At 37.5% G+C, this 19,689-nt stretch overlaps 2 protein-coding genes across 2 annotated transcripts; one reads left to right on the top strand and one right to left on the bottom strand.

Moving 5' to 3' along the window:
- Window positions 1-487: 487 nt before the first annotated feature.
- On the bottom strand, window positions 488-2,792 carry LOC121393918 (probable ATP-dependent RNA helicase DDX43). Its single transcript, XM_041563765.1, has 4 exons — window positions 2,780-2,792; window positions 1,774-1,870; window positions 1,575-1,662; window positions 488-589 (listed from the first exon to the last, which is right to left on the bottom strand). The coding sequence occupies exons 1-4, from the start codon at window positions 2,790-2,792 to the stop codon at window positions 488-490; spliced, it is 300 nt and encodes a 99-aa protein (XP_041419699.1).
- A 12,217-nt stretch (window positions 2,793-15,009) lies between these two features.
- On the top strand, window positions 15,010-16,651 carry LOC121393917 (protein kinase C theta type-like). The gene is made up of 3 exons (XM_041563764.1): window positions 15,010-15,471; window positions 15,573-15,701; window positions 16,535-16,651. Exons 1-3 carry the CDS (start codon window positions 15,280-15,282, stop codon window positions 16,649-16,651), a joined length of 438 nt encoding a protein of 145 aa, XP_041419698.1. The 5' UTR covers window positions 15,010-15,279.
- Window positions 16,652-19,689: the final 3,038 nt, after the last annotated feature.

Here is a 19,689-nt window from a genome sequence, read left to right as displayed (position 1 = left end):
AATCTTAGCATATAAAGCTGCAATGCAAACTTCTATTTAGAGCTTTTAAAGATATGGTCACCAATCGCCTGCATCCTACGGCTGGACAAAGGAGCCATGTGCATTACTAGTGTTACCTAGCAAGCAAATACAATGGTGTCAGATTGGAGCTTCATTTGGGAATGAGGTCAATGTGAAATGAGAGGTACCTAAAGCTGCTGCAGCTGATTTGCATGTCAGGGACAAAAAGGATGACTGAAAGAAAATAGTTTGTGGATTTAGTATTTCCTTGAATTTACCCGTTTTGATGTCGAACCCTGGGAAATGTAAAATCGAGGTTCAACTATATTTGTAAATGAAGCAGCTACTGAAAACAGCTTATATGACAGCTTAATTGTAGGAACATTTACAAATAACTTCAAAACCATTCAAAAATGTTTAATCAGTTGCTTAGAATAACCTCTTCTTTAGTAAGAGTGATATTCATACTCTGAAATCAAAAGTTTTCTCACCAGGGTCCTTTGCTGGGTATTAGGTCTCTTTCGCTATCCTTCTTTATCTTTAATTGCCGGTATCTTTCAGCCATATCAAACAGCTCCCCTGGAACTTCCTATGATAAAAATGTAGATACATTAGAGTGCGTGTTTGTACATATGTCTGTAAATATATTTAAAATTCATTGTCTGTGAGTAAACTTAATGACATAATATGAAGCTTTAGAAGAGTAACTTAATTCTGTATATATACCATCCAACACAACAATCTTCCCATTATGTTGCAATATGCCTGCACTTAACTGGCAGTCATGTACTTAAGTATTTATGTTAATACTTCCGAATTAATCAGTGTCAGTAAACATAGGAAAAATATTCAAAAGTGGACAGGATAAGATAACGGAAATACAGACAAATGTAACTAATATCTGTAGTGAGAACAGTTTTTTAAAGGGTACCACATTGTACACAGAATTACAAACAATATATAGTACTCTGCTGATTTCATAGCATCAGAATAGATTAGATAGATTAGATGAGATAGAATAGATGATTGAATTACTGCTAATGCCAAGCTGGTCTGATCAGCCTCTATGAGGAGGCAAGTGTTTAAGGGGACATATTTAGATTTTGCTAAAACATTCAATACCTTTTTTTTTTAACATGTATGACTGGGGAAAAACATTAAGGCACTTGGGTAATGGGAAAAGGTACTTGGGCAGAAAACAAAAAAAGTCACAAATATAGAGTTGTTTAAATAGGAGATATTAAATGGGGTCAAACAAGGACAGCAACAGGGCATAGAGCTGGAAATAGTCCTTTTTTATCATGTATTAATACAGTGTTGATTGTTATGAAAGTAAGGTTTCTACATTTGTAAATGGCATGATAAGCTCTAAAGTTGAAAGCAACTTGATCTTGGTTATACTTTCACTCTAACATCGACAAAACTGCTAAGGTGTAATAGTAAATGAGCCCTGGAAGCTTTTTATTCATGTTGACCTCAATGTGCTCCATTCCTCTCAATAATCATAAACACATAGCTAGAAACAAAATTTTCAAAGCAAATCTTTGCCAAACGTATTTTACTGAAAATCTTACTTGATTAGCACGCTCCAAGATACCGATTAATTCACCTCCAACCTTCCAATCATTCCTGGTTACCAGAGTTATTGATTCCCCTGTGCGACTGAAATAGACATTGAAATAAATATTCATTTACAAGTGACAAGCATTGCTGACACTGAGCACAAAGAAAATAAACGCAAAAGGGGAAAAAAAGCCTTTATTTCTATCTTACCCTGCACTTCCTGTGCGTCCAACTCTGTGAACATACTCCTCTATGTTTCGAGGGAAATTAAAACTTAAAACATGTGTAATGTCCTGAACATCAAGTCCTCATGAGACCAGATCTGTAGCTATTAGTATGTGGACTTTCCCTTAAGAGAAGAAAACAAAATGATTTTATATTTGAAAGGGATGATATCATGAATATTTATTTCAATGTCTATTTCAGTCGCACAGGGGAATCAATAACTCTGGTAACCAGGAATGATTGGAAGGTTGGAGGTGAATTAATCGGTATCTTGGAGCGTGCTAATCAAGTAAGATTTTCAGTAAAATACGTTTGGCAAAGATTTGCTTTGAAAATTTCTAGCTATGTGTGTTTATGATTATTGAGAGGAATGGAGCACATTGAGGTCAACATGAATAAAAAGCTTCCAGGGCTCATTTACTATTACACCTTAGCAGTTTTGTCGATGTTAGAGTGAAAGTATAACCAAGATCAAGTTGCTTTCAACTTTAGAGCTTATCATGCCATTTACAAATGTAGAAACCTTACTTTCATAACAATCAACACTGTATTAATACATGATAAAAAAGCAATTAATCTGCACTGAACAAGGTTTCTACTCTGTACAGCATCGCAATATGTATATACAATACTGTACGGATATACTAGTATGGGCTGCATTCAAGTGCAGTGAATAAATGTTATCACCAAGCCTATTTCTGATCTAAATACTAGTAGAATGGGAAACAGAATAGGCGGTGTATAAAAGACATTTAATATTACACGATTACATTGTATACATTTAAGGCTGGCCATAGACGCAAAGATTCAATCGTACGAATCCTCGTTTCGTACGATTTTTGGGACCGTGTGTGGAGAGTCCAACATTTTTTGTCCCACGGAGATCGGTTGTTTGGTCGATCGGACAGGTTAAAAGATTTCTGTCGGCTGCCGATAATTTCTCTGCATGTATTGCTGATTGGACGATTTTCAGTTGGAGACGGTCACCAACTTTGGTCAGACATAACTTCGTAACGATTGCTGTCAGGGGCAGAACATTGGCTGATCTGTTCTTTTACTGCTTTATGGGATCGGAATGGTTTAGTGACAGGTCGGGAGATGGGGAAGTCGAATCCTCCAATGATCAGATCTTTGCGTCTATGGCCAGCTTAAGGAAGGCAAGCGCCCCGGGACTAAAGTTGTAATCCACATGTTCAAGTTCCCAACTTCAGGAGTTTTCAAAGTATGGGGCCCATATTTTATTCAGATTTGTCAACACAATTGTATACATTACTAGGACTTCATTAACCAGGGCCAATCAATCCAATCCTGTCAAATCCATTTCAAATACAAACAACTTTTTTGACATAGAACATAGGACATCTTGTATTGAAAAATTTACAATACTGTATTTCGTTGACCAACCCCAAGAAGCATACTTCAGAGAAGCAGGTAATAGGGAAGGTAAGATTCTCAGCCACATAATGAATAGCCCAACCCAGTAATCTCATTTGTGGGCAGCTTCAGATCACATATAGAAAAGACGCTCCCTGGTCTACTCAGCACAGGCATAGATCTTCGGGATTCCTGCTCATAAATTTATAAGAGGTAATTTTACGACCCGCAAATTTTTATTAAAAGTCATCTTGATTAGAGCTGAGGATGGGTGCCCCTAAATGCCCCATATAACCTGAAATAAATTTACCTTGTTGGGAATCCTGTAACATAACATCAAATAAAGGAGAAGCAGCATAGTAGTTGTATATTTATAATTAGTAGAGATGTATATTTTGTGCTCCAAAGGTATTGAACTCCATACTTTTTGCAGGCAGCATACAGGCTGTTCATTTGCCCATCCTTTCATTACACTACACTCAGATTCTTATGTTCCCATTTTTCTGCCCTAGTGCACAGAAACAAGCAACAGGGGATATATATTCATATTCCTTCCTTAACTATTAGGCCTCGCCTATAAAACCAAAACCAAATATTAACCAATTACCTAGTATAACAATTTGTGAAATTTATGCTGTTTTCTCTGTCCCTCATTGAAGTCTTAGTTTGCATCTTATGCCTTCTTGGAGCCAATCTCCTGATATCTGACTGCAGATGGTTTCTCAACCAACCTTGGTCACTGCCTGCTTTTCACTTCTATTTTGTTTCCCAAGTCTTGCCCTCAGGTTTTTACCAGATCAATTTCATACAGTTAATGCCAAGCCTCTGCTAGTTCAGGCTTTTCTGTACCCATCTATTTAAGCTCTGACTATATTAAGAGCTTGATTCCTGTCTATAATTCCCTCTAATGGAAGCTTGCAAAGTGTAATCATGTCCCCTTTTTTTTCCAGAGAAAACCACCCAGCCTTGACAGTCTTATAATAATTTTTTCATCTCTCTAACCCCAGTTTAGCCGCATGTCTCTGCACTCTCTGCACTCTCTCCAGCTCATTTATATCCCTGTTAAGGACTGGAGCCTAAAACTGCCTATAAAGAGGCAAAATTAGGTTTTTCATCCCTTGAATTGATGCCCATTTCTATGCAAGTCAACTTCTTATTTACTAAAATTCCCAGATCCATCTCAATTAAGGATACTCCCAACACACCATCAATTATATTATTTCTACCAAAGTGTATAACCTTACATTTATCAACATTGGACCTCATTTCCAGTTTGTTGTAAAGTTTTAAATGTATTCAAATCACTTTGCAAAGTGGCAGCATCCTGCATAGAACTTATTTAGTTCTGCACAATTTATGGCAGAGACACACGTGAAGATTCAAGGAGATTTAGTCGCCCAGTGTCAAAACGCCTCTTCTTTGGGTGACTAATCTCCCTGAAAAGTCTTCCGAGAAGTGCTCCGAGTGACATCCCGCCCATGATTTAGATTCTAGCCGACGGGATGGCACTTGTAGCACTTTGTTTTTGAAGTTGCCCGAAGTTTCCTCGTGAGGCAATTTCAAAAAAATAGAGTACAGACCCCTGTGGTACTCCACTAACAATACTGGTCCAACTAGTAAATGTTCCATTTACCACACTTTGTAATCTATCCTTCAGCCAGTTCTCTATCCAAGTACAAATACTATGTTCTAAGCCACCATTCCTTAATTAATCAGTAACCTTCTGTGTGGTGCTTTATCAAATGCTGTAGCAAAGTCCAAGTAGATCACATCCATTGCCATCCCAGAGTTGAGGTTCCTGCTTGCCTCCTCATACAAGGTAATTAAATTAGTCTGGCAAGATCTATCGCACAAAAAACCCTGCTGGAATATTATTGTGATTTGCAATGAAGCCAAGTATCTTATTCCTTAATACCACTTTGAAAAGCTTTCATATCACTGACATCAGACAAACTGGCCTATGGTTTTGAGGCTGAGAACAGAATTCCTTTTTGAATAGAAGCACCACATTAGCAATTCGCAAATCGTTTATGCCAGACCTCAATGAATACTGAAAAATTAAGTAAAGAGGTTTGGCAATCATGTACAGGCCCGGAATTGTGGTACGACCACCAAGGCCCGGGGTGCATGCTGCCCAACCACACCCACATTGGTTTAGAAACACTGGGGATGCACATGTGATACAATAGTTTTTGAAACTTCCTGTGCGCTCGTTGCTCTGAAAATTTGCACAAATAAAGGGGGGGAATGGGGGGCGATGAACGACAGCAGGTCTTGGAGTGCCCGCTATGTAAATCTGGCCCTGATCACTGAGCTAAGCTCGATAAGTACTCTGGAATGAATACCATCCAGTCCCGGACCTTTGTTTATATTTACATGTTCTAGCCTCTTTTGAATTTCCTCTTGCATGAACCATGCATCAGTAGTTGTATTACTAGAACTGGGACCATTAAGAAGGAAACCTTCATTAATTCTTCATTTGTGTAGACAGCCAAAACTCTGCTTTTTCTCTGTTCTCATCAACCAACTGACCCCCCTCTGATATTAAGGGTCCCATCCCTTCCTACTTTTTTCTACTATTTAAATAGGTAAAAAAAATGTTGAATTATTTTACTCCTCGCTGCAATACCCTTTTTTCCAATTTTGGCTTGTCCAATAGCTTTCTTTGCATGATTTTTTGGCTTCCTTTTACCTGATAAATATTTCAGCTAACTTGAATGCCTTAAAAGTATGTCTTTTCTTACCCAACACCAACACTTGTCGAACCACAAAGATTTTGTGTTGCGACTACATTCCTTGCTTACAAGGGGAATACAAGAAACATTTTAAAGATGTCCCATTTTTCTCCTGTGTTAAGCCCCAGCGAAAAGCCTTTTCCAAACATTTTATCCTTTTTGAAGTCATCCAGTTCTTGCTCTCGATCACATTGCTCTCTGTTGCCATGCAGAGACTGAACTGGAATTCCTTGCAAGCTAAAGTCACTTGATAAGTCATCTGCACTAAAACAAAACATGAATTTAAGGGCAAAGGCAAATGGGGAGATTCCTTGCTTCATACCTTACCCTTTAGCGTTTTCAAGTGAGAAGTGAAATTGGATTAAGATTCTTATAGGAGAAGATACTGAGCTTTTGATAGCAAAACAGGATGTCTTATATAAAGTTTGAAGGTGGACCTGAGGATGCACTAGTTGAGGTAATGGAGAAAACAGTGCACTAGTGGTGGAAGGGGACTGCATCTGCAATACTGGGCAGGTTCAGCTGTAGAGATGCACTGTTTGGGAAAGGGATAAAAAGTCTTGGGAAAAATAGAGAGCATAGATAAAAAGAAGGACAGAGTATGCAGAGGCAAAGGGGGTAGAGTACTTGGCTAAGTGGTAAGAGGGATGAACTCACTCACAAAGAAGTGAAGGGACAGTGGCAGTCAGGAAGTTGTATAGGATAAAAAACAATATAGGCAAAGAAGGTGCACTGCTATGGGGCAGAGAAGTGGGCACATTGTTTTTCAGTAACCGTGTGATTTTATGTCACTATAGAAATTTAAAAGTGTGCACTTGCTTTGAGGCCACTATGGATGCTGTATAGAATGCATCTGGATGTTTTTTTTATCCTCTAAAACAGCTTTTAGATTTATTTTAAGGATTGTGTGGTTAAACACAATTGAGAAAATACATTTCTGCACTTTCTCTCAATCATTTTTTTTTTACATTAGTTTATACAGTGTCAGGATTGCTAAGCAATGCATTTTTAAATGCTAGATGTAAAGTGTTTACATCAAGAGGCATGCTTTTTTCAATGTCCAATGCGTATCATGCAATACAGGTATGGGACCTGTTATCCAGAATGCTCGGTACCTGGGGTTTTCCGGATAACGGATCTTTCCATAATTTGGGTCTTCATGCCTTAAGTCTACTAGAAATTAATTTAAACATTTAGGGGCCGATTCACTAACTTCGAGTGAAGGATTTGAAGTAAAAAACTTTGAATTTCGAAGTGTTTTTTGGGCTACTTTGACCATCGAATGGGCTACTACGACCTTCGACTACGACTACGACTTTGAATCGAACTATTTAAACTAAAAATCGTTCGACTATTCGACCATTCGATAGTCGAAGTACTGTCTCTTTAAGAAAAAACTTCAACCCCCTAGTTCGCCATCTAAAAGCTACCGAACTCAATGTTAGCCTATGGGGAAGGTCCCCATAGGCTTTCCTAAGTTTTTTTGATCGAAGGATATTCCTTCGATCGTTGGATTAAAATCCTTCGAATCGTTCGATTCGAAGGATTTTATCGTTCGATCGAAGGAATAGTCCTTCGAACGTTCAATCGCACTATTTGCGCTAAATCCTTCGACTTCGATATTCGAAGTCGAAGGATTTTAATTCCCAGTGGAATATAGAGGGTTAATTAACCCTCGATATTCGACCCTTGTGAATCGCTTTTTTAATCACAATATCAGTTATACAAATACAATGACTTTATCTTGAGGTTTTAAAGAGTCAATGAAGTGCAATACCAAGCTCTTTGTTCTTCTTCTGGAATAACCAATACTTGCTGTGTTACTGAAAAACATTCAAATACATATGGATCAACTAAAGGTATGGAGTTAATACTATTTAAAGATAAAAACAAACAGTACCGGTATTCTGGATTCACTGTTCAATATAACTACAGGAATGCAGATCTTTAATTATGAATTGTTAAACTGCCAAAGTGGATTTTGTTTTAAGCCTGGGTTGGAGAATCCAAAATTAGCACCACATATATGTAAGTAAAACTATTGCAATCTCAGTGATTTAAAGTAATGGTGAGCCCTGAGCAAAGCTACTACCCCCGACTACCCTGAAATGTATAGCAATATCCTTTTACAGGTATGGGATCCATTATCCAGAAACCTGTTATACAGAAAGCTACAAATTATGGAAAGCCCGTCTCCCATAGACTCCATTTTATCCAAATCATCCAAATTTTAAAAATGATTTCCTTTTTCTCTGTAATAATAAAACAGTACCTTGTACTTGATCCAAACTAAGATAAAATTAATCCGTATTGGAAGCAAAACCAGCCTATTGGGTTTATTTAATGTTTACATGATTTTCTAGTAGATGTAAGGTATGAAGATCCAAATTCCAGAAAGATCTGTTATCTTGAAAATCACAGGTCCCAACTCCCAAGCATACTGTTAACAGGTTCTATACCTGTAAATGGATCTGAACTATATAATCACACTTCTCACAAGGCATTTGTAATGTAAAACTGGGAAACCAAAACATATGGACAAGTTATATGAACTTTGTTTAACAATGGTCTTCCAATTCTGCTCTTTTTCCTCTACCTCCTGTTCTTCCCTTATCTCTCACTCGCTGCTTTTTTTGCTATTCTGTCCTACACTACTGTTATTCCAATTTTTATATCTCCAAGTTGTTTTTCGTTTGCTTCCCAAACTGCTCTTCTATACGCCATTACTCTTCTATACTCCATTATATTACATTTTGCTCACCTTTACCTATACGTTCTCCCTTTCTTTCTGTTCCTGCAATTGACCTGGCTTATTTTTATTATTGTATTGGTTTTGGTTCTTACCCGTGGGGGTAGCTTGCAAAAACCTACAGTGAATTTTCACAGGCCTGAAAAATGTCCCAGTTCTCTGCTGAAAGCATGAATAGAATATACGAAAGGTCCTCAGTGTTACTCAGCCCAGCAAGTCCACTGTTCCTTAATATTTAGCTTGGCTTGTACCTTGATTGGTTTTCTCTTAGTGGTAGATTTATGTAAACTGCAGAAAGGACTTCCAGATAATTTCCAAGCCTACTTGGTACAGCCTTTTAAAACTGAGCACATATTAGCCCTACATGGTGTAGTTTCACATTTGCATGTTTTCAGGTTAAAATCCACCCTGTGCCAGCACTGTCACTGTCAGATAAAATCTGATTTGTACACTCATCGTTCTTGGCTATTCAGCATTTTCCAGCCCACCCATGCATCACTGTTCTAGCCAGCACATTGAGGTTCATTTAGTAATTAGATGGAATCGGTTAAATAATTTTTAACAGAAAAATGACCCCCCCTTTTTTAAGATGTTTAGACACTCACAGCTAAGTCGACATAAACCATCATAGGATCTTTTAAATATGGTTTAGCAAGATGTACTCCATCAGGCCATGTGGCAATAAAAGCAAAGTAAACAAAGAACAAGATAAATATTACACAAAATTCACAGTTATTGTATCTTCAGCATCAATTAAACTGCCATCTTAGGATAAAGTGGGACAGATTTATCAGTATTCAGACAAGGAACTTTATTTTGTTTTTTGTTAGATGCCTGCAAATGTCAACAGTGCACTTAAAATAGTTGCAAATAGTTGCAAAGGCTGATAAAGCAACAATTATTTAATAACCCTCAGTTTAAGAGCCCAAAACAAAGTCAGCAGGCGTTTTTTGAATTAATGCAGAGAATTGCAGATGTTACAGTAGTGGCTTTAAGGGACTTTAGTGCCAAAGGCACTTAAAGGGCTTTCTTTTAAAGTTAACATTCAAATCTTATATAGTTGCATGAATGGGGCTTGCAATGAAAAACAATTTTGATCTTTAATACACCTCAAGGTGGGCATATTGGGGATTTGCACTTTTTCAATGCCCACAAATGTTTTTGCAAATGTTTTGTCCCACGGGAAATTCTCCCACGGAAAATTCACCATGACAAATATTGGCGCATGCATAAAAATTGACTCCGTCAAAATGATTCAGACACCTGTTGACTTTAATGCATATGGACAAAATCGTGTATAAAAATTGACGCTCATGTTAAAAATTGTCGCCCATTGACTTCAATTAGTTATAAAATTTTTTGCCGTTTTGCTAATTTATTCAACGTTTTGCAAATTATTCGACGAAGCAAAATGGGACAGATTGGCCCATCACTGTTAGTAGTGCGCCTTCTAAAAATGTGCAAAGGTGGGGGAAACTATTTTGAAGAGATAGGTGCCCTTACAGTTACAGGAGAAGGAAAGCCCTGTTATACTTGGGGGTGCCAAAAGTTAGGAACCCACAAGTGATCGCATTTACTTCCTATCAGGAAAAAACTGCACTGGCCCGGGATTCTTCCAGCGAGCACCAATGATCGATCGTCTTCCAGGTTCTTTTTTATTCTCGTGGTTGCGCATGCACAGTAGAGCAAAATCTTTAATAAAAAAGTCAGCTATTTGCTATATAAGTAAATGCAACCACTTGGGGTGCCTAACTTTTGGCACCCCCACGTAAAAACACCTTTCCTTCTCCTTTTTTACATACTAAGCTTTAGGCATAGGGCCCCATGACCTGCAGCAGCATGGCAGTTGGTCACATGGTATGCACACTTCCTGTTATATACCCATGATCCCTTGCAAAGTAACAGTTGGTTGCAACGACCCTGGTTGTCTTTGGTGCTGCACCAGCATTTAGAGATTCTGGAGATTTTAGCGTCTTCCAAAGCGATTTTTTTTACAGTGAGAAGAAAAGAACTTATCCAGGATGGACTCTACAATCAATATGATCAAGCAAATAAGATCTCAGCTTGAGGAGGACAGCAGGATGGAAACACATGAGAGGGTTAAGAGAAAGAGGGAGCAAAGCCCAGAGACAAACAACAAAAGACCCCACCAAAAGACAGAGCGAGCAAGGGAGAGGAGAAGGAGGAAGAGGGAGAGGAGGAGACAGAGGCTCTTGTATGAGAAGAAGGAAGAGCAAAGGTGGAAAAGACCAAGAAGCAGCGACAGGGATGAAGCAGAAGGTAAAAAGGATCAGACTATCCCATAACATAGTGTAACTGTCTCTAACTGTCTCTTCAAGCTTGTTACCTATACCCATGGCTATTAGCCACAGGACATCATATTTTGACCTCATTGGCAAAGGCAAATTCCCAGCCTGACTGTAACATGGTATTTAATGTATTAGATACAGTGACATTGGAGCACAATCACTCTAAGGGAAAGCTGTCACTGGTCCATAACTGACTCAGCTTGTCAGTTGGGTGAGATTTCATGAGCTAAGGGGGACTTGGCTAAAGGGTGCTTCTTCAAAGACTAAAGGGTGGATCTATGTATCTAGTCACTATAGTCAACAAATCCTGATCCCTCCAAAGTCTCACTACTGTGTTGTTCCCTAAAGAGCTGCAATGCCCATGTCAGCCCTTCTAATGTTTAGCACAGTTTCTAGCAGAATCATTTGTAGTGTGCAACACTGTCTCAAAGCCATGCCTCTTCTAAAATTTGTACTCTAACCTCTAGATTGTAAGCTCTTATGGGCAGGATGTTCTGGCCTGTCTCCCTTTATACTTGTTGCATAATTTGCCATTGCTTTGTCTATAATGCTGTCTGGGATCTATTAAGTGGAATACTTGGGATGAACTGTTTTCAGGATTAATTTTATTTTTCCATAATTTCGATCATGATACCTTAAATCTACAAAAAAAAATAAGTTATGACGATGACCTTTAATAGTAAATACCACAGCAACCTGTTCCTAAGTCAGGGAAAAAGAGGTATTTGAGCTTGTTCTTTCAATTTTGTTTTCTTATATAGAGATTCTCAGTGTTATACCCGTAAGATTTGTATTATATATTTGCAATATAAACTATTAACATAATTTCTTTTCTAACAGAAGGAGGAAGTGCCTGGAAGAGACCACACATGGATGAAGAAAGATGTGATCCACTGGACATTTCCAGCTACAATTTCCATCAGGAGCTGGGCAATGGATCATTTGGCAATGTGAGCAATACATGTTTTACTTATCTGCCATTACACATAGCCCATACAGTTAAGAACAAGGGCCTTGGGGTTAGAACTATCATACTGCCACTATGTTTTTACATTTTTTTTTTATTATTATTATCAATATTTATTGAACAGTTTTCTCAACGGGTGGGGTTAAAAGCTACAGACAGAAGAAAAGGCAATGGGGTTTGGGAACAAGATCACAAGATTACACCTGTATAATGATAATTATCATTATATATTACTAAAGATAATTATCATTATACAGGTGTAATTATGTAGGGCACATTCCAATCAGTGTATTTGCTAGCTATCAAATAATTATTGTGTGGCTTTCACAAAGCAATACCTGATTATGCCAGGGATCTAGGAAAAGTAGCTTGAGTTCTTGGCCCTTTGAGTGACTGAATTGATTAATTTCTACCCCTTCACGGTGGTCCTGGGTCTGTATATAAAAATGTGCACCTTGTGGTGGTTTTGTATCATTTATACCCTCTCTTTTTTAGGTTATGTTAGCATCATTGCCCGACAGAAAGAAACCAGTGGCAATTAAAATCCTTAAGAAAGAAAACATCTCGCTTAAAGAAAGATATGAGACTGAAGTGAAGGTGATGAAGTTGGCTTGGAAATGTCCTTTCCTGTGCAACATCCATGCAGCATTCCAAACACAGGTACAATTAAGTGTCATATTGCAGTGAGGTGTGTTGATGTAGTGGCCTCTTCCTAAAAGGACATACATTTTAATTAGAGGGAAGGGAATATCCCTATGTGAGTCTGAAAGGGCCCAGCAAATTGATACCTGAATTCAAATGAAGAGGAGGCCTAGTTACTGCCAAGGATGTCTTACATTATACATGAATACATGAAAAAAAGCTAAAAATGTTGCTGACCATAAAATATTCTATAGTTCATCTTGGCATTGTATTTACCCATTATTATTGTTGTTGTATTCCTAATACTTGTGGCACCTACACATAGCCACGAGGAGATATAGCAAAGTACAGATATAGGATCAATGAACATATTTATAAATGATTTCATTTTTTTCTCTGTAATAATAAAACAGTACATTGTACTTGATCCTAACTAACCTGCATCAATCCATATATTTTTTTAGTAGCATTAAAGTATGGTGAGCCAAATTACGGAAAGATTCCCGAAAATCCCTGTTTTCGAGCATTCTGGATAATAGATCCCTCTTATTTCTGGGAACTTTATTTGCATAATGCATCATTTAGCACACATGGTTGTTTTTCAAGGGTTGGTTGTAAAACGCATCAAGTACGTTTAATCGTAAATCTTTCCTTTCAAATCTTTGCATATTGGGGTCCTACTTTTGGTTCCAAAGAGAATGTTTTTTTAGTCTTAACAGTTTTTGTTTTACAGCATAAAATCCCAGTTATTGACCATATGGCCGCACACACAGGGCCGCTCCAAACCCACTGCAATCATGCTCCTGAGAATGACTCTGCTACTCTGTACTTGTCTTATTACGGCTGAGCTACATAGCGGGGTTGGTGGCAAATCTGGTCCTGGCTTCCAGGGCACATGTTTCTATTCGGTGATCAGTGCCAGGGAGCAGAATTGAAGCAGAAGTATTTTGCAGTAACTAACAATGGTGCAAGGTCACTTTCAGAAGTATGGTTGCAGCAGTTCAGGAGAGGGGCCTATGGAGGGAGTGTATAGTCACTAATTGAGTTTAGTTTTCCTTTAAAATTGTTGTGCAACCGGTATCGGTACAGATGCTTTTATTTTGTCATTCTATCCAGCTGCATGCCTTTATCGTGATGGAATATGCAAGTGGAGGAAGCCTACAAGATCTTCTCAACAACAGAGCCAATCTGGAAATGGACTCCGTAGTGTAAGTGACATACAGCCTGGAGTTTTTCTTCATGTAGCAGCCAAACGATGTGCAGTATGGCAACAAAATTTAGCCCAATTGTAGCAGCAACACAATCACTTTACCAGCACCTGGCACAAAATTATACCCCCAATAATTAAGCCATGCTTGTCCTTTAAAGGTATAAGGTAAAGAATATATATCCATTGTGCATTTTTTCCTAATTTTTTCAAAGGTTCTACGCAGCTGAGATGGTGTGTGGCCTGCAATTTCTGCACTCTGAAGGATTTATCCATCGGTAAGAACAGTTTTCTTTTAAGATGTGATCTTTCTGTATTATATTTAATGGTTGGTATTATTGGCATTGTTGCATTGCAGGGGTCAAAGTGCAAAAAATTAGGTGCAATCTACAATCTGCATCCTGCCACTGGATGGAGCACCTATGGAAGATGGAAAGGACAGGGCTGCCTAATTCCTAGTGGTGGTGCTTAGTACTGTTGCACATGTGTCCAAATTGAATTTGAATAACCCCTTATAAATGAAGTTACCCATGTAATATATAGGTTATGGTAGGGATAGGCTATATATGGCCCTTTCAATGTTTTAAAAATGACAATATTGTACAAATGTCAGCAGCCATTTAACAGATAGACAGGTGGTAACATTGATCTCCCCTCCCATAATGGCAAAACAATCTATCTGACCAATAAGACATTCCATAGATTTTGAACACCCTTTGGATTTTCAAAGGTATTAAACTCCAATCTGCCATTCTTTCGCCCTCAAAATGTCCATAAAGTGTTTCCTATGTAGAAGTGAACCCCACACAAGTTCTGCCATACAAACAGAATTATGAAGTAACACCTGTACTTTACTTTACAGAGACTTCAAACCAGAAAACATTCTGTTCAGCAACAAGGGACACATCAACATTGCTGACTTTGGATTGGCTGCTGAGAACGTATTTGGCAACAAAACCATCTCAGGATCAATTGGGACATTGCACAACATGGCCCCAGAGGTGAGAGACTTATTACTGATATATGTAATGCACAGAATATGACAACAATTTCAATGAGTGCACACTCCATATAATGTTTATCAGTGGCTCAATAATCTGCATCTTAACCTGATGCTGACAGATTGAAGAAGCCAATTATTTATTCTATATATATACAGCTGTTATCTACCTAAAGGCATATTCTTGACTTTCAGCATCCTGGGTTCCTCTCTCTGCTTCAGAATGTCAGCACTGAATGTTAGCTTCTGTATTTTGGGTTGTGGGTTTCTGCTAGTTAGGGAATAGGAATGCAGAGCAAAATCAGATCTGTGGACTATTTGCATACAGACATAGTGGGCCCAGTGATGCAACCCCAAGGTTTTACGGGTTCTGCAGGAATTGTGAGAGATTATTACACGTACAACACTGTTGTCATTATCTACTTAAACTACATCAAATATTTTGCCTGCACAGATCTTTGTGGACATTTGTTTTTAAACCTTTTTTTAACTGTTCTTTGTATTTCAGATGGTCCAGTGTCACATCTATAATTCAGCAGTAGACTGGTGGGCTTTTGGGATTGTCTTGTGCAAAATGGCCACTGGAAGATCACCTTTTTATGAAGGCCGTAAAGCAGAGAAATGCATCCATTTTATCCTCAATTGCCAGCCCAGCTATTCAGAACAGCTCAGTACAGAACTGCAAGATCTTCTGGAAAAGGTGGGTGCCAGTGCATCTGATTAGGATATATATGGCATTTATATGGACTGTAGTTTTGGTTTCTATTAGTAGCAGTAAGTCACTTGTTTTTGTTCCCTTAGCTCCTAAAGAAGAAGCCATACAAGCGGCTTGGGTTCAAGGGGGATATAAGGAGACACCCCTTTTTCAAATCCATTAACTGGATCGAAGTAGAAAGACAAAATGTTGAACCACCTTTCCAGCCAGAACCTGTAAGTATATGACTGAAATATTGTGAAACCATGGATTCTAAGCTACACTCTTTAGTTTATCTAACAGTTCAGCACACTAGATATCCAGCAATATGTCTGTCTTTATGCACCTATATAACAGGAAGAGCTCTAGAAGTGAACTACCTATTGTACCTTTTGTATGATAAAGACTACAAACACAGTTTACTATTTTGGACCTATTTATCAAGCTATACAAAAAATGCCTTTAATACCACATATCACTACATGATGCAATCTACATTCCAGGAGTATTTATAAAGTTATCTGACTGCAAAGCAAGGAGTAAAAAGCAGTGGCCACTTAGATAATAATGTGTCAAAAAACTGTGTACCCATTTTACTTAAATAGTCAGAAGGGTAGATAAAATTTGTCTTACGTACACAACACATATATAGTGAAGCTTCTCAAGGCACATCTTCTGATTTTCGTATATTGCACATATGCAAGCCTATCCAAGATCCAGGGGAAATAAAATTAAGATGGTGGGATGGTGTTTCTATAGAAACTGGTGCTTTATTTTTCAGAGAGGGCCTGGACAAAAACCATAACTATATGAGGTACCTCTCAAAGAATCAGTGCTTCTTGTCCTTTACATGAAACACAGAGAAAAGAAACACAGAGATTGGTGTGCACCTTTATTTTCTAAAGTTCAAAAAAAAAGTTTATATATATATATATATATATATATATATATATATATATATATATATATATATATATACACACACACACAATAAAACACTCAAAGGTCTTATTGATTGAAGTTAATCATTAACCATATAAGGTAATTAACAGTTTCATGTTTTTTCTAGAATTCTGATGTGAACATTCAAGTCAGTGCCTTGGAGGTCTTGAAGAGTGACAGCACCTCACCTAACAGCTATCATCTTCAGGACTTCACATATCTGAGCCCCAGCTGGCAGGCATAAGCCCACTCACTACAACTGTGGGAGAGGATACACCAAGTCCAAGTTTCCATCTAAACTAGAAAACAGCATAATTTGTTTAAAATCCCACCAGTCTGCTGTATGAATTCACAGTTCCATCTGAAGCTCTACCATCAGCTTCATCTAATGCATCATTGCTACATAAAGCTCAGCAGCCAACTCAAAGTCTTCAGCTCCACCATCAAATCCATCTCTGGAGCTACCATCAAATCCATCTTGCATTTCCATCAAAGCTACTTCATCACCTATACTTCCATCTCCATCTGTGAAAATCACCAGAACTACCATCAGCTTCGACTGTCCCTTCAACGGATTACTGGCTCTACTTCTTCAGGTGAAAACATTGGGTCTGGCCTACCATCAGTTGTATCTCTGTATGGACTTACTAAGCTACCCTCTCTAACCCTCATATAAATGTGTAAGAGGAACTGATGTAAGTATTTTTAAATGGTGGTAAGTATTTTAAAATGATTACAAGAGCTGGGATCCTTTGGTTATATATGTTTTGGCTAAATGATATAACTAAAGGGCTCTTATAAAACAGATAGTATAAAAACAAACTAGAATTAGGGTAATAGTAGAAATGTTAGTGCAGAGTATAGTAAGGTTAACAATAAGAAAGGATGGAAATAAATATAGGATAACAAAATGTATAAAAGATGCAAATATAAATTATGCTAACAATAAATAGATTGAGATTAAACAACATAAAATAACCAAGAAATATAACTATAAAGAAGATAAGAAGATTAAAATAAGCTAGGATACAATAGGTTGGAAATATATATAAAATAATATCAAATATAAAAGAAGCAAATATAAAGTAAGCTAGTAGGAAATAGATCACTTAAAAATAAGATCAAACAGCATGAACTGATAATGTCATATGATATATGATAGGATATTAGACCATTAAGTAGGATAGTTTACAATATTAAATAAAATATTAGTATGACATACATAAGATATTATGGTAACACATGATAGGATAAGATAAATGCTAAGATATTAGAAATTAAAATACAAGAAAAGAGGAGCAAATGGTAGAATATTTAATAAGAAAGGATAGCATGATAAAATAAAAAGGATGAAGTTTAAATATAGAATATAATAATATTGGCATTTACGACAAGGTGGAGTAAACGGTCAAATATAAGAATATATAGTAGAGATTAAAGATAAGATATTATTCTTAGAACCATACTTTTTACATAAAATGTCATAAGATAAAGTAAGAAAACAATAATAAATAAAAAATTTTTTTAGAAGAAGCCGTAAGATAGGACAAGAAATAGAATCTAACATAATAGAGTATGATCAAATAAACATAAAATGATAGAACTAATAGTAGGACGTATTGTTTAATATAAATTAGATACATAGGACATAGAGATTCTTTTGAGTTTGTTCCAGGAATTATAGGAAGGAGTTTTTCCCTGACAGAAACAAACTATTGAGTTGTTTCCGTTGGGTTTTTTGCCTTCCCCTGGACCATATGTTACTAGAAGTCAGGTTAGCACAGCAGATAGTATAATAGGAAATAATAAGATGGTTAGAGTAGTTAGGGACCTGCTCAGTGAGCCTACCTTGACGTGGTGGCAGGCTTGATATCTTTTAGCCAAATCTAGTTTAAGGGGTTATTCACTTTCCAAACCATTTTTTTACTTTTAAAGTGTTCAGATAGTACAGCAGATATAATGATCTTTGCTTCCTGTTTTTATTTTTGACTGTTTTTCCAAAATTAAAATTTTAAGGAGCCATATTATGTCATATACACCTTTTAGTATACTGGGCCCCCGTCTTTAAAATTGACAGTGCTCCAGGAAAAAAAAATGTTTACCTAAAACCTGTAGATGTGTCGTGGCTGAAATGAGGGATGAGTGTCTAGCTCAGTGATCCATAACCCGTAGTTTGTCAGCAACATTTTGCTCTCCAACCCCTTGGATGTTGCTCTCAGTTTCTTCTAAGCAGATGCTTATTTTTGAATTCCAGGCTTGGAATCAAGTTTTAATTGCATAAAAACTAAGTATAGTGCCAAGTAGATCCTCTTGTCGGCTGCCAGTCCACATACGTCTACTAAATAGCCAATCACAGCCCTTATTTGGCACCCCAAGGGACTTTTTCATGCTTGTGTTGCTCCCCAACTCTTTTTACATTTGAAAGTGGCTCACAGGTAAAAAAGGTTGGGGACCCCTGGTCTAGCTCATCCACACAAAGTAGTACTAGACAGGCAGAATTTTGTATCAGCAGCTCAAACTCCACCCACGTCCTTACCTGCGTCTCACTGCTGCTAATATACTTATATCTGTTCAATAAGCTGACAGCTGATCTTGCCACTAGCTCCAAAGATCCAAACATATATCATGTATAATAATATCATAATATTACATTTTATTTTCCCCATAACGTCTCTCTCTTTTTTGCCATAAGGAATTCCAATTATAGTGCAGTGAACAACAAGGTCTTATATTATTTCTGTGGGGAACAAAACACATAAATCAAGATGTTTCACAAACAGTAGGAGGGCTGCCTTCATATATTTATTTCATAAAGGCAAATAAAATATTCACTGTGTAATGAGGTGTCCTGTCTGCTGCAAGCAAACTGCAACAGGTTTCATCCAAGGAGAAAGGCATGTGTAAATGCTCTTTTGCCCTTATCCTCTGGCATGTACCAGGAGTTGCCATTCCATCTGTCACCCAATCAACTACCTCAATCCGTGGAAGCAGCCGGGTGCACATCTATGTGACCCCTCCACAACTAGAGGAATAAACCTCTAATGTTACTCTCTTTGGTGTTTCAGTCTGGCAGCTCAGTGAATCAAGTACAGACTTTGAACTGTTTCAGTTTGCAACACTGATACATTTCTTAGCAACAACTATTGTATCAGCTGTATTGTATCAAACAGCTGATCTGAAAAAGTGTTTCAAAGGCTCTGCTCACATAATGGGATGAGAGAGTGTTTTAGATTACCTTTTAACCAGGAGAACTTTCTACTTTTCAAGTTTCCAAATATAGAA

The sequence above is a fragment of the Xenopus laevis genome, chromosome 5L (assembly GCF_017654675.1).
Source record: "Xenopus laevis strain J_2021 chromosome 5L, Xenopus_laevis_v10.1, whole genome shotgun sequence".
NCBI classification, from domain to species: domain Eukaryota; kingdom Metazoa; phylum Chordata; class Amphibia; order Anura; family Pipidae; genus Xenopus; species Xenopus laevis.
Note: the sequence above shows the minus strand (reverse complement) of the source record. Positions and strands in the feature narration are given on the sequence as shown.

Excerpts from the sequence above, each read along its gene's own strand:
- LOC121393918 (XM_041563765.1), bottom strand. Across the intron at positions 1,663-1,773 it reads GGACGCACAGGAAGTGCAGG|TCGCACAGGGGAATCAATAA; the intron begins GTAAGATAGAAA and ends TGTCTATTTCAG. Across the intron at positions 590-1,574 it reads TCTTGGAGCGTGCTAATCAA|GAAGTTCCAGGGGAGCTGTT; the intron begins GTAAGATTTTCA and ends TTTTTATCATAG.
- LOC121393917 (XM_041563764.1), top strand. The coding sequence starts at position 15,280 with ATGGTCCAGTGTCACATCTATAATTCAGCAGTAGACTGGTGGGCTTTT. Across the intron at positions 15,472-15,572 it reads TGCAAGATCTTCTGGAAAAG|CTCCTAAAGAAGAAGCCATA; the intron begins GTGGGTGCCAGT and ends TTGTTCCCTTAG. Across the intron at positions 15,702-16,534 it reads CACCTTTCCAGCCAGAACCT|AATTCTGATGTGAACATTCA; the intron begins GTAAGTATATGA and ends TGTTTTTTCTAG.